The sequence below is a fragment of the Protomyctophum parallelum genome (assembly GCF_964188405.1).
Source record: "Protomyctophum parallelum genome assembly, chromosome: 12".
In the NCBI taxonomy this organism is placed as follows: domain Eukaryota; kingdom Metazoa; phylum Chordata; class Actinopteri; order Myctophiformes; family Myctophidae; genus Protomyctophum; species Protomyctophum parallelum.
The window spans coordinates 21849437-21864444 of NC_139712.1; the positions used below are offsets into that span (position 1 = coordinate 21849437).

At 43.4% G+C, this 15008-nt stretch overlaps 1 protein-coding gene across 1 annotated transcript in view; it reads right to left on the minus strand.

Moving 5' to 3' along the window:
* plppr5b (phospholipid phosphatase related 5b) overlaps positions 1-15008 on the minus strand; it is a gene marked incomplete at both ends in the record, with an annotated part of 104538 nt that overhangs the window by 19572 nt on the left and 69958 nt on the right. Inside the window, one exon of the mRNA XM_083778808.1 lies at positions 2083-2259. Coding sequence (XP_083634934.1) covers positions 2083-2259 — 177 coding nt within the window. The remainder of the gene's footprint in view (positions 1-2082; positions 2260-15008) is intronic.

A 15008-nucleotide genomic window follows, 5' to 3' on the forward strand; every position in this document is an offset into this window, starting at 1 on the left:
GGGGATGGGTTTTTGTGCTAATTCGCTTATTTCCATCGAGATACGTAGTAAAGTGTGCCGCTTGGGATACTATTTACATTATGGAGAGAAATAATAATTTGAGCGGTGGAAATAGGCGAATTAGCACAACACCCCATAGCCCAGGGTTAATTAATTTTCCTCAAGGGCCATATTTTGACTACGGTACCAGGCTGGGGGCCGAGTCGGCACGCGCAAGGTCGAGGTCTTGCCCTGAAATTAATGTTCAGGGCAAGACCCCATTTGAAAAGGACCCCCAGTTTGACATGCAGAGGCTACTGACCCCAATTAAATGCCATCTATATCTGGGAACCCCAGAATTATTATTCCGTGGGCCACAAGGGGGCAAAAATTGCAAAATTGCAAAAATTGCAAAAATTGCAAAAATCATTGGTCAGCACATAAGCCATAAGCCTATACCTATTGCCAAAATCAATGTATATTTTCAGACGGGGGTCTTCATGCTGAATAAATGAATAGTCACAAATAAAATATGTAGGCTATATGTGGCCAACATTGGTCAGCACATAAGGTAAATGTAAAGCCTATACCTATTGCCAAAATCAGGCATAAATTGCAGCCCCATTAAATTCAATGCAATTTATTGAGGGCTTATGGTAGGGGAAATAGCCAATAATGCACTTTTGCACAAAATAAAACCTGGACCTCTTTGGTGGGGACGGAACAACTACAAATAAAGGTAAGAAAGCCATTTAGTATGGAATTCTCCTTTAACTCTAGTCTAGAGCCGAAGAAAATGTGTGCTGTGAGCATGTAGATCTTCTATTTATGTCGTGCGACACAAGTACTAATCAGGCATAGCTCTAAACCTAACCTCTAAATGTCTAAAGCCCAACCTGAATCTTTTCTATGCCCGTGACATAATCGTAGTACACCAGGAAGTAGGGAACTAAAAATGCTTTCTGGCCTGACACCCCATACATCCAAACATCTGATGGCATTAAACTCACTTTGCCATTCACATTATGCATGCGCACACGCTCTATTGATTCAGGTGTTTACCATAAAACAACAATGTCTCCAATTCGGCTGTACTTGTGTGCACATGTGGCCCTCACAATACGTATAGTAATAATAAGTATATAATTAAAATGTGGGCACGCACACACAGTTCTAACCCCACGTGTTACTGTTGATTTGGTTGCACTTGCCCATAGCACTTGCACGAGCCATGGCGACCTTAAACTGTACACTTTACTGTATGGAAGCATTTGGAAATTGCGAGATGCAACAGCCTGGCCGTGCACGCGATACTATTTCTAAACGCATGTGTTTGCTGTCACAGTGTGGGCTGGTCTCACCAGGAAGGTGACGATAGTTCTAAAACGCATGTGTTTGCTGTCACAGTGTGGGCTGGTCTCACCAGGAAGGTGACGATAGTTCTAAAACGCATGTGTTTGCTGTCATAGTGTGGGCTGGTCTCACCAGGAAGGTGACGATAGTTCTAAATGCATGTGTTTGTTGTCGTATAGTGGCTGGTCTCACTAGGAAGGTGGCGATAGTTCTAAATGCATGTGTTTGTTGTCGTATAGTGGCTGGTCTCACCAGGAAGGTGGCGATAGTTCTAAATGCATGTGTTTGTTGTCGTATAGTGGCTGGTCTCACCAGGAAGGTGGCGATAGTTCTAAATGCATGTGTTTGTTGTCGTAGTGTGGGCTGGTTTCACCAGGAAGGTGGCGATAGTTCTAAATGCATGTGTTTGTTGTCGTATAGTGGCTGGTCTCACCAGGAAGGTGGCGATAGTTCTAAATGCATGTGTTTGTTGTCGTAGTGTGGGCTGGTCTCACCAGGAAGGTGGCTATAGTTCTAAACGCATGTGTTTGTTGTCGTATAGTGCGGCGGCATGGTCTCACCAGGAAGGTGGCTATAGTTCTAAATGCATGTGTTTGTTGTCGTATAGTGCGGCGGCATGGTCTCACCAGGAAGGTGGCTATAGTTCTAAATGCATGTGTTTGTTGTCGTATAGTGGCTGGTCTCACCAGGAAGGTGGCGATAGTTCTAAACGCATTGTGTTTGTTGTCGCATAGTGCGGCATGGTCTCACCAGGAACGTGGCGATGGCGCCGCCGATGATGAAGCCGGCGATGACGTCGGACCAGTGGTTGCGGTACTCGGCCACGCGGTTCAGGCCCGTCAGGAAGGCCAGACACACCAGCGTCAGAGACAGCACCGGCTTGGCCAGACGCGTGCCCTTGGCCTGCACCGTGTACGTCACGTACATCTGTACACACGGACACGCACGCACGCACACACACACGCACGCACACACACACGCACACACACTGTTAACAGTGGTTAGTTACTTTACTTTCTTTGTTTATTTCGACGGGACAATGCATATTAATGGACATTAACATGTGCCGCCTCCGGGTGACTGATTCCCCCCCCCCCCCCTAATCTGTCTACATTAATCTGAATGCAACATAAATACACCCGACTTAGCATTAAATGTTATTTTACATCCGCAGCCCCCCCACACGAAACATAAAAAACAAAACAGGTAGACGGTGAAGGACATTATAGGAAACGAAGCATAAAAACATGCAAACAAGAACAATAGTCGGCACTATTGCACTACTAGACCGGTGCCCAGCTGCCTGTAGGGTACAGAGTCGGTAACGACCCGTTCCACCCATCTGTCTGTGTCCCTTTTAAGCCCATACAGTATATGGGGATTTCTGTATCTGTCTTTCTGTGTCCCTTTATTCCTATATATGGAGTTCTGTCAGGCATGCCCAAATATGGAGTGTTGTGAAGTCACAACAGGGCAGCTCCATATATGGAGGCTGGGCAGCGTGCCCTGTCCAGAGCTGGCCTGGGGCAGAGGCCTTTTGTGGCGGTTCTGGACAACCGTGGGTCCGACCGACTCGACACCGGACACTGCACTCCCTGAAGTCGGTGGGGGCGAACGGTTCTCGAGTTATACGTGCATCACAGACGTATATACTGTACACACACGTACAGAGACATGGTGCATTTATAGATATACGAGTTGCTACAGGCTATACGTTGGGCTAATCGTCCTCCTCCTCCGAGAAACATATTACAGTCTCAATATGTGTCCTTGCCCCGAGAGAGAGTGTTCCATAAATAATAAATGCAACGAGAATTCTGCTGGTTCTGAAGTGTAAAGTGTCTTTGGAACGAGTCTGGTGAAGTGTGTGTTCAGACATTAAAGTGCTTGAGGCTTTTGAACAAAAAATGTTATCTCTGCTGTCGGGCCTTAACTAACATAAAGGCTGTATCACCGGGACATAATGATGATGATGTCCTTGCTTATCGAGACACGCAGTCTTCTTTCTCTTTGTTTATTAATCTTGTAGAAAAACGTCGAAGCCACTGCTCTGTGGCACTCAAAACCATGAGCCCAATACACCTGTTGGAAATAAATATCATTCAAGTTAGCACTGCCGTATTCATCATTAGAGACACGCCTTGTGCCGTTAGCATTAGTTGAATTGGAACCGATTGAAACCAGTTTTCCTTTTTAACCGATACCGATATTTTATATCTTTTTGATGCCTTTATATGTATTGGCCGGTGATAATATTACAGGACATCCATATCCCTTGCCTTTGTGGTCCAACCAGCTGTACATAGTCTCTAGCACAGCATTATCGTTTTGACCACAGAGAGGAGAAATTGCAGAGGAGCGGGCCGGCATACCGTCACAATTTTATAATCCAAAATGAAGCCGTGAAATCGGTCTTGATTCTCACTGACTTTACGAGTTCAATTTAGATTAGTCCAGGAAATGTCAGAGAGAGAGAGAGAGAGAGAGAGAGAGATTAGAGAGCACAGCATAAAGGGTGCTTGACAGCTCCATTTCGTCGTCCCTCGCTCGTTTCGAGTGCAGCCAAAGGAAGCGAGGCGTGTCCGAGGCCCGTGTCATTGTCACTGTGACAGTGGCACACATGCCCCCCCCGGCGGCGCACAGCAATATCCTCAGCATTAACCGTGGTGTTCCCACTCTGAAATGCTGTCCTCCGGAAATGTAACCCATTTTGACCCGAGATCAGATTCTAAAAATGTCTTCTACATCCTGACAGTTTTCTGAAAAAGCTATGTTTCTGTGTCAGTCGTTCTTCTTCGATTTTTCAAAAATAGCAGAACTACAAGCTCGTACCGCGCCACTCGGTGGCGCGCTATGAGCTTGTAGATCTGCTATTTTTCAATAGCTAAAGCATAACATAATGCTAACACCAAAAGGGGTTCAGCTTTTGGACGAGGTTAAAATAATCAAAAAAAATAATTTATACTGACAATGAGCATGTCCAAGAAGAGCAGCATCTGGTACTCTTCGTCTTCGTATGTAGTTTTAGATTTTTGCACGTATTTTTGTTACTGTATTTTTTATTGGAGCCTGACAGAAACATTGATTGATTGTTCCTTCAACTTAACCACTTAAGTACCTATAGCCTCAGTGTTTCATTTTTATGGGTCACGGTCACGGGTGAAGGCAAAAACGCACACACCCCCAGGCCACGGCCCATGAAAACAGGTAGAGACTAGAGTCTGGACGCCGGACGCACCATAACGACGGGAAATAATGTCATTACTAATTACTTCATTTCCTCCAGCTGCGTTAATAACAGATGCATGGGAAAAATACGACAGCGCCAACACGCCAACTGCACTGTATACTGTACAGCTTGATTAATCGCGCGTGCACCAATTGGAAGCATTTGAAAATGACTATTACATAAAGTCCAGCTGTGATGACTCTTAAAGACAGACTATAATGTTTGCACATATACAGGCTATTTAACCATCTGTGTTCGGAGAACAGATGTTGGTGCCTTGAGACATGCAGCGGAATTAAAACGGTAATAAAAACACACTCGCTGTCTGGGTCGCTATAGCCCCTTGAAGTGCACTTTTACCACTCTCCTGGTTGCTCTGGGAGCCAGTGGAGGTAAAAGTACTGACATGTTTTACTTAAAACCCATTTTGACCTAAGATCAGATTCTACTAAATGTCTTCTAAATCCTGAAAAACCCATGTTTCTATGCCAGTGGTTCTCAAACATTTTCATGTCAAGGACCCCCAAAATGATATGCATTTGGCCACCGACCCCCAGCTGAAAATATGTTGTTCCAGGGACCCCCTCGCAAGCAAAGATTTGAGTTAAAAACGTTTGCTGTGAAAGAATATATATTAAAAGATTTGCACCACATTTTCACGATTTTTCAAAAATAGCAGACCTAGAAGTTCAAGTTCATGAGCTTGTAGATCTGCTATTTTTCAATAGCTAAAGTATAACATAATGCTTTAAAACACCAAAATGGGTTCCCGCCCAAAATGGGTTAAGTCAAAGTAGTAATTAGGGATGTCCCGATTACGTTGTTTTTGCTCCCGATCCGTTTTATTTTCAGACACTGATACCGATCTTTCCCGATCCGATCTTTATATTTTTATATAACACTTATGTTACAATAGCAAATATCCTAATGTACGTCCTATGTGTTGCCTTTCACTTATTGAAAGGCAAAATGTGACTTTTATTAGAATGACTGTCATTGTGTTTTTTTGGAATCATGGCAAAATAATGATGTATTGGTTAATCAGAGTGAATACAGTTCTACAGCTTATAGAACTGAAGTCAAGTTAACACTCTTAAAGAGTATCTCTCTCATTCAGAGAGAGTACTACAGACACCTATGCCATCGTGCATAGCGGGGGTTGCATTTCCTTTGTTTTCATCATAGGTGTCTTTCATGCCTCTGAGTGTGACTAGTCTTTGTTTGATGATCTCTGACTGGGACCAGAAGGAAAACAACTAGCATAAACACAACAGTTTTTACAAAATCTCATTGCTTATACATCTTTCTTGGAGATTTACATTAGACATTATTAAAAATCTGATCTTTTCTCCCCATTTCCGATGTTTTGAAAAGCATGTGAATCGGAGCCGATTTCCGTTCACCCGATCCGATCGGGACAACCCTAGTAGTAATACTGCAATATAAAAACACTCTGTTACAGGTCAGACTGATGAAGGCTGGATAGCCTTTTTTTTCTCCAGGTCATGCAATCAAGTGTATACAAATTTTAAAATAGCAGATCCACAAGCTCACAATGTGACGCATCGCAACATATTGTGAGCTTGTTTAATGGGCAATTTTCAAATGGCCGAAATGCACATAATGTATAGGCTGAAGTGGTTAGTGTATATGTTTTGTAAAAATAATCAAAATCTACAACATAGTACATTTTTCACATGCATGTAAAATGTACAATAGGGTATTTGGATCCGAGATGTAGTGGAGTAAAAGTAAAGGCAATTGGAAATACTCAACCAAAGTATATATGCCTAAAATTACTCCATTACTTTAAGTTTCCACCACTGTTGTTGGGAACTCATTAGAAGGACAGAGACACTTAGTACAGGCAATCTAAGAAAAAAAGGGGGTCAACCTCAAACAAATTGCAACACAAACTCTTTCCACTTTTTTTGTTTCATCAATATGTTAGTAATAACATACCAAAAGTCCTAAGAAATCGGAGTAGGGGAACATAGTGAAAAATGCTGAAATAGATGACGTCACAATTTCCCATTGACACCCATGTTAAAAATCGATTTATGGAAGTTTTCTTAGCTGGTGTCCAAAGAAAAGGTTAAATACTTTCCAGAATTTCCTAGAAAATCTGTTGAATGCAGTAAATTGATTGTGCACAAGGAAATTCTTAATATTATAGGCTTTGTGAGAAAAAAGGGACAATCTTCACACAAGAGAAAATCGGAAATATGGTTTATGAATGCAATGAAAGGTAAAATACATGCATATTGGACATTACAAAACTTTAAAGTTATAAAAGCAATGTTGTCATTATATTTACACTATTCTTCATCATCTTCATCATCATCACTTTCAACCAGACATGTGTTTGCACACCCTGTGTCTTTGCAGTTTGCACATGCAACAGAGCAGTCAATGCCATGCTTCTTGCAAGTGCACCTCAGGCTGCTGCAGTCTGTCTTGCAGGTGCATCTGATGACCCGTAGCAGTTCCTGTGGAGCTGGAGGTATGTCCGTCTGGACAGGGACAAGCCCCCCATCATTCTCTTCCCATCCCCATTCTTGCGGCAGGAGCTCACATGCAGTTCCCTTCCACTGCTGGACTTGGTAGTACACACGGAGACTGTGATACTTTGCTGCTGCAGCTGTAGGTGCCGGTGGCAGACTCTCTGGCTTTACATGAGATGTGCTAGTAGCCACCTTCTCACAAAAGCGCTTGTATCTTAATGAGTCAAGACCCTCCCCAGACTTCCCATTGTACAGCCAAACCAAAGCCTTCTCTCCTGCTGAAACAACCTCTACTGTTGAAGCTGACTGTTTGTCAAACACTGTAGCTTGCTCACGGAAGTCATTGATGGTTGTGATTTTTTTGAGGGGAGCTGCTTTTCCAATGCCATAAAGCCGGGAGGTAGTGTCACACCCAGCTACTGCGTGGAAGAAGAGAATGCTATTGCACACACTGGGACCCAGCTGCTGTTTCAGAGATTTGATGTTGGCTCAGGTTTGAAGATGAGGTTGAGTGACTTGAGGTCAGCATGGTAGATGAGGAGGATGAGCAGATCTGTGTCATCACCAATGACCACAGTAGTTGTTGTGGTTGCAGACTCTACTGCTTTTTCTACTATGAGGAGATCAGCATCTCCTGGGGCATGATATGTCTGACAGTTCTTTGACTGTAGGTGACAACTGAGCATATTGATGAACTGCTGATTGTTCTTGTTGTTTGCAAGGAACTCGTCTTTTTGCATTGTAACAGGCAAGTAGTCATTGATGGTCACGGTTGCTCCAGTCCTCCCACCTGCTCGCCTGTGGTGTGTGTCATATCTTTGGTGGATGTGCCCTCATAACCATGAAACACGACAACTGCCACTCCATAGCGTTTTGTCACATACTCGCCGTACCGCTTGTGTCCACGCTGAATAAGTGCTCCGCCATCCAGCACATGCTGAACAGGGCCTGTGACTCCTGAAAGGTCAGGTGTATGGAGCGCCCAGATGGCCTCAGCTAGCACTGGCTTCTGTGGCTGTCGAAGCATCAAGCAGGCGTCAAACAGTGCTGGAGGATGACTACACAGCTCATATGTAAACACTGATGGCAGGTCTTGTGACGCTTTTGCAGCAATTGTGAGTCGCTGGAAAAGTAGATGAGGATCCATGTGCACTGCTTCGTCATCAATCTTCAATGAAGATTTTGTCCTCATGGTGATTGCCTGATCCTTCTTTTTAAATGAGTACTCATAAGCATCCTGTCCATCCATCTTGGCTAAGATGGTGTTTCCGATGACCTTTGCTGCATCGACATTCACAGAAGGGTGTGCGTGGACCCCAGTTGAAATACTGCGCAAGCTTGGATCAGAGAAAGGATGCCTTTCTTGGAAATATTTCAGAACTGTGAGTGTCCTCCATATCACGTGCTTGTCTTGCAACTGTCAGGTCTATGTTCTGCTCACCAGTGTTGTGGTTCACCCCTGTCAGCTCTTGCATTGCAATGTTGACTTTAGCACAAGCTGGCATGGAGAGCAGCCATGTCAAATGTTTCTGCTAGCTCTGGCATCCCTCGCCCTTTTGTGAGGCCACCACTGCATGGTTTTCATCCTCATGAGCACCTGTTCGATAGCTAAATCTACAGACAGGCCAGCCCATAGCCGATCACTTCGTCTGACCATGTGGAATCCCTCTTCAAATTTCTGGTAGACGTCTGGGTGATCCACCTGGAGCTTGCACATTCGCTGCACATAGATCTCGTGTAGAGATTGTGCCCAGATGCTGCCATGTAAGGAAGCATTTCTGATATTGCCTGAAGGTGCAATGCCCAATTTCCAGTACGTTCGCCTCTCAGAAACTTTCGAAGTATGTCTACCATATCCATGTACTGCAACCACAGGGCAGCAGTCCTGCTGGAGGATTTCAAGGATTCAGTTTTGCTTTTGAGTTGTTCCTTGATTCTGAGCAACACATCAGCATTGCAAGCTACCTCTGCAGATACTAATCCCTCCATCAACTGTGCATAGAGGAGAGCTACTTCATCCAGATCTGATTCTCCCGTTCCATTCCCAGCTGGGTTATCATCCTCTGAAATAATCTTCCTCAGTGGTGACATTACTGATATTGGATGTGGTCCACAGTAAATGTGTAGGCTACCTGACAGGTATAATTAATCATCAAAGGTTCCTATTTTGTGGTTTAGTAAAGCAAAAAGATAAATGGTCCGACATAAAAAATGTAGTTTTATAGTAATAATAATTATAATAAATGTGATAAGAATTATTATAATACTTTATTAATGTAACTTTATAATGTTTATTCTGGTTGATTCTGGACAGTAGTGAACCATTTGTTTGGACATCAGACAAGAAAATATCCATAATTCGATTTTTAACATGGGCGTCAATGGGGAATTGTGACATCATATATTTCAGCATTTTTCACTATGTTCCCCTACTCCGATTTCTTAGGACTTTTGATATGTTATTACTAACATATTGATGAAACAAAAAAGTGGAAAGAGTTTGTGTTGCAATTTGTTTGAGGTTAAACCTTAGATTGCCTGTACTAACTGGTCGGTTTTGAGAGAGACAAGAGAAACCGCCTAGACTTACTGTCGGAATACGTCGTTTGCATTTTGTGTTCTGTGAATGTAGTGAAGGTTAAATCTGCTACTGTGAATGAAAGCAATAAACCTTAGCTGAAGGGAAAGATATGAAAAACTGAGAGCTACATTATTATCCACTGAAGTCTGAGATCATCAGAGACACACACACACACACACACACGGACGCACGCACGCATGCACACACGCACACACGAAAAAGAGCAGGGAGAGATAAGAGAGATGAAAGGAGAGACGTGCATGTGATTTGTACATATCAATATTGGATACTGCATTTATGAATTGATTTGATAGGCCTACATATGTGATTTGATGCAGCACAGAGAGAGAGAGAGAGACAGAGACAGAGACAGAGACAGAGAGACAGACAGACAGACAGAGACAGAGACAGAGACAGAGACAGAGACAGACAGACAGACAGACAGACAGACAGACAGACAGACAGACAGACAGACAGACAGACAGACAGACAGACAGACAGACAGACAGACAGACAGACAGACAGACAGACAGACAGACAGACAGACAGACAGACAGACAGACAGACAGACAGACAGACAGACAGACATAGAGAGAGAGAGAGAGAGAGAGAGAGAGATAGATAGATAGATAGATAGATAGATAGATAGATAGATAGATAGATAGATAGATAGATAGATAGATAGATAGATAGATAGATAGATAGATAGATAGATAGATAGATAGATAGATAGATAGAGAGAGAGAGAGAGCGTATGAGAGAGAGACATACAGTATAGGCCTAGAGAACACCCATACAGCATGTCTCACAAAAGAGCAAAAATATATAATACAACAAATATACTTTTTAAATTAATTTCTGCTCTTGGCTCATATTGTCCTCTCCACCCGGAGGCGAACTTGCAGTCACATTAAGAAGCCATGGCGGAGCTTTGTACAGACGGGCTTCATGCTGCTCAAGCCTATATTTCCTGTTTAATTTCCGACATCAGCGGACATCGGTACGCCACTATATCAGGGGCTCGTCGGGGTTAAATGGGGAGCTGTGTGCGGTAAATCGTAAAGCGGGGGGCCTCTTTCCACAACACTTCCATCGTCAATCACATCAATCTGCCCATAAGCGTTCTAACGACGCCGTGTTCAAATCACAGAGGACGGATGCAGGCGCGATTTAAGTCGCCGCTAATTAAATTAATTAGCACTCTGCCGACTTTAGTAAAGGTTTGATTTAAAGGTGTTTTTCTCACTCCGGCGGGGCATTACTCACGGTTGGAATAATTGTTTGTTAGGCGTTTGACTGTTTAATTGGGGAGCAGAGTGGTGCAGACACTCACGATATATGGGACAGAGTTGAGGAATGAGAGTCCAGTGCTGTCCGTGAGTTGGATTCAAAAGCAGGTCAATGTGATGAATGGGATCATGCGCTAGTGGTTTTCATATACCCTTTTCATATCAAGGCCCATTAGTTATTGGGCATTTGAGCCACCATTTGATTAGATTTAACCTCTCGGACCCAAAACAACATTTCATTTTGCATGTTAGTACCATAGGAGAGATAACAGGCAGTCGACGTTGATCAAAATAACAATTCTTCTACATTATCTAAATGTGTAGACTTGTCAGTTGTAAATTAAGTAATGTAAGTAATGTATACCAATAATTTAAATATTGAGAGTGTAAAAGTTTCATTTTACGCTCTCAAGAGTTCTATATTTAATAAGAGTCCATTTGGATACCAACTCCTTCATCGTAGACAGACAGACCCCTTTTGTTTTCGTGAACATTCCGCCATTTTAGCAGTTTGGCACTTCCGAGGTATCGTTCTTCACAAAATCCTGCAATATGGTAGAGGGCCGTGACAGGATCCCTGAGGAACTGAAGCTCACACTCATTCGTCAAAAATCTCCTGATGAGTTAATTGTTATGATTTGCTCGATCCACTATAGTTCGGTCTCTTTTTGAGGCCACATCAAAGAATAACCACTCCATTCATGTGAATGGAGACTGTACTCTGGTTTACGGGACTATACAGTGTTGACGGACAATTAGTAGTAGTTTTATACGGACAATAGTTTTATAAAGCTATAATAGCTTATATATAAGCTATATATAGCTTATATATAAGCTATATATAGCTTATATATAAGCTATATATAGCTTATATATAAGCTATATATAAGCTAATATATAGCTTATATATAGCTATATATAGCATATATATATACCGGTATATAGCTTTTTTCTTCTTGGGTCTAGGGGTCTAGGATTGTTATTATTCCAATTTTAAATGTGTCTTTCTTTTTCCATTTGGCCCCCATGGCATGTCCTGGAGGCCCTATAGCTTTGAAAACACCCCCAGGCAGTCACCCCTGACGCAACGCGCGGCATGGGCATTGCAATCAGCGTCGACGCCCCTGTCTGTCTGGCCGTCGACGCTCTTTATGAAACGGAACAATGAACGAGAAAGATAGAGTTCAGCTCCGTAAATGGCAAATGGTGCATTCATATAGCACTTTTATCCAAAGAGAGAGAGAGAGAGCACACAAGAGGCATTATTATCATTGCTATCTTCCGTCCGCTACAGGCGCCCACCACCGTCGCCACACAATTTCCACCAAATGACCTTGCTCCCATGGGGCATGCCCATTGTGTTGTGTGGTCTGTCTGGTGCAATCATGGGCACGCTGCTATCTTACACAGTGTTTGTCAGCTGAAAGGTAGTCTTATCGGCACAGATATGTTCCTTTCTACACACACTGCACACACACACAACGCATTAATAGGTCACCGGCAAATCCGGGGCTCGAAGGCCGCAGCCGTCCATCAACCTGAGAGTGAGCGTATGTATCGTCTCCGTCGGGAGGAAACCTCATACAGTATATGTGCAAGAACACAATCTGAATTCAACGTGATAACAGCGTACATGAGATTTATGAGGGACTCCGTCCGCATTGAGGTAGATATCACGTATACGTGTCATGGATATAAACGAGACATTTCTGGGAGGAAGGTGTGATTCAGTTTCCCTCATCATGAAATAGCTCCGCTACAGTATATCACACTATTAGTTCTGCTCGATGGTCGTGCACACACTCACGTATCACCTCGGCAGAAAGTTATTTCCGATCCGTCATCTACAGTATATGTATACATGCACCACGTCTCGTATACGTGTGTGTGTGTGTACAGTAGGTACTGTACGTGCACACGTCTGAAAATCCACATAACTCGAGAACTGTTCGCCCCACCGACATCGACACACTGCACTCCACAGGGAGTGCAGTGCCCGGTGTCGAGTCGGTCGACACCACAAAAGGTTCTGGTCAGGCTTTGCCAGTGGACCTAATGAGCCTATAGGTCCCATCACCTGTAGAATTCCCAGCCTCATGCCTCAGCCAATTGATTGCCATGGCAACCCCACACCTGCCATTTGATTGCTTAACCAGTCCACTTTTCACAGTCAGTTTGCACTCTTCAGACACAGGTTTGTGTCTCCATATATGGAGACAAAAGGGACACAGACAGACGGGTGCTATGACAACTGGTATTGGGGCAACACGGCAGCCGTGCATTTTTGCAGGATGGATAAATCTGCCAGAAATATCGGGCGGGGTTTCCTTCTTTTTACAGGATTCGGGGCGTTACAATTCTAATACAGACCGAATGCCCCATTTCAGCACCGACCTCGTCTTGGCTGACAACTCCTAAATCCCCTAACCTGCACACCTCCTGGTATCGAATGCTGCTTGTGCCACTGTTTTTGTGCCAACAATTAGTTTTTTGCCGATAAAGTGACGCTTTAGACCGGCATGGAGGGCCGCTGTCTCAAGCCACCACCGAGCGAGCTAAAGTGAGCGAGTTGCCGTGTCGCGTCGAACGTTGCGAAGTTCGCTTGAGTGGACTCAGCCCCGTCCGAGTTGCAACCCGATATAGGCACATAATCGTAGCTACATAATGTTGTGGGAATGTTGTGGCTACTCAAAGTGTGACTAGTGTGTGTGTGTGTGTGTGTGTGTGTGTGCTGTAAGACATTTGCTAGATGACCTAGATAACAAAGCCAATGTGCCTGCAGGAATCATGCGCATCCCGAAGCATGCACACGCGCACACACACACAACACACACACACACACACACACACACACACACACACACACACACACACACACACACACACACACACACACACACACACACACACACACACACACACACACACACACACACACACACAGAGGCTAGATATTGAATAGCCTATATTAAAAACATAGAGAGTATAAAGTGTAAAATACAAAATACAAGTCCCAAGGAAAGCATATAAATCCCAAATCCTGTTCTCTGGTTTCAAGACCAATAAGGGGGGGGGGGGTTCTCAAAATATTTAGGGTATGGGTTTAAATTAGCCTTTTAATTCAGGAAACATGTATAAAGGGGTAGAGTAATACATTAGATTACAAAAAGCCATCAAGGGGAGGGGGAGAGGGAAATAAGTCTCTGCCATTATAGGCTGCTGGACATCCCACCATCATAGAAAGGGTCTTCGATCAAATTCCATGTTGAGGCCATTGGGGGCTAAAGTGTTCAAGGAGTGAATCCACAATGCTTCTCTTTTTAATAATGCATCATCAAAGTCTCCTTCTGGGGACAGGCAACTTCTCTATGCCTAGATAACGGAGAGAGGAGATAGTGACCAGCTTCGACTGCAACAGGATAGAACATATCATTGCATCTAATGGAACTGTGGTGTTGTTCCGCTATATGTGTCTTGAGAGCACGAATGTTTTTACCTACATAATATTTACTGCAGGGGCAACAGATCAAGTAAATCACACCTTTGGTGTTACAGGAAATCATGCCCTTAATAGGAATTGCTTTACCGTGTGGGGGTTTTAACCCATTTTGGACTGAGTTAGATTTTTTTTTTAAAGGCTTCTAAATCCTAACATCTTTCTGAAAAACCTATGTTTCTATGTCAGTGGTGCTCAACCTTTTTCATGTCAAGGAATTATCTCTATTAGGCCACAGACCCCCCATCTCAAAATATGTAGTTCCAGGGACCCCCAGAAGCAAATATTTTAGTTAAAAATGTTCGCTCTGAAATATATATATATATATATATATATTCAATGATTTGCACCACATTTTGACGATAAAAAAAAAAATAGCAGACCTACAAGCTCGTAGCTCGTGAGCTTGTAGATCTAAAGTATAACATAATGCTTAAAACACTGCGGTTCCCGCCCAAAATGGGTTAAAATAAGTGGCTTTGAAAGTACCGTTGCATTTATTGGGCGCGAGCGGAGCACCACACTTATAATTCCTGTCTCGTATCGAGTTGAGGATGCGTTGTGAGTGGAGGGGGAA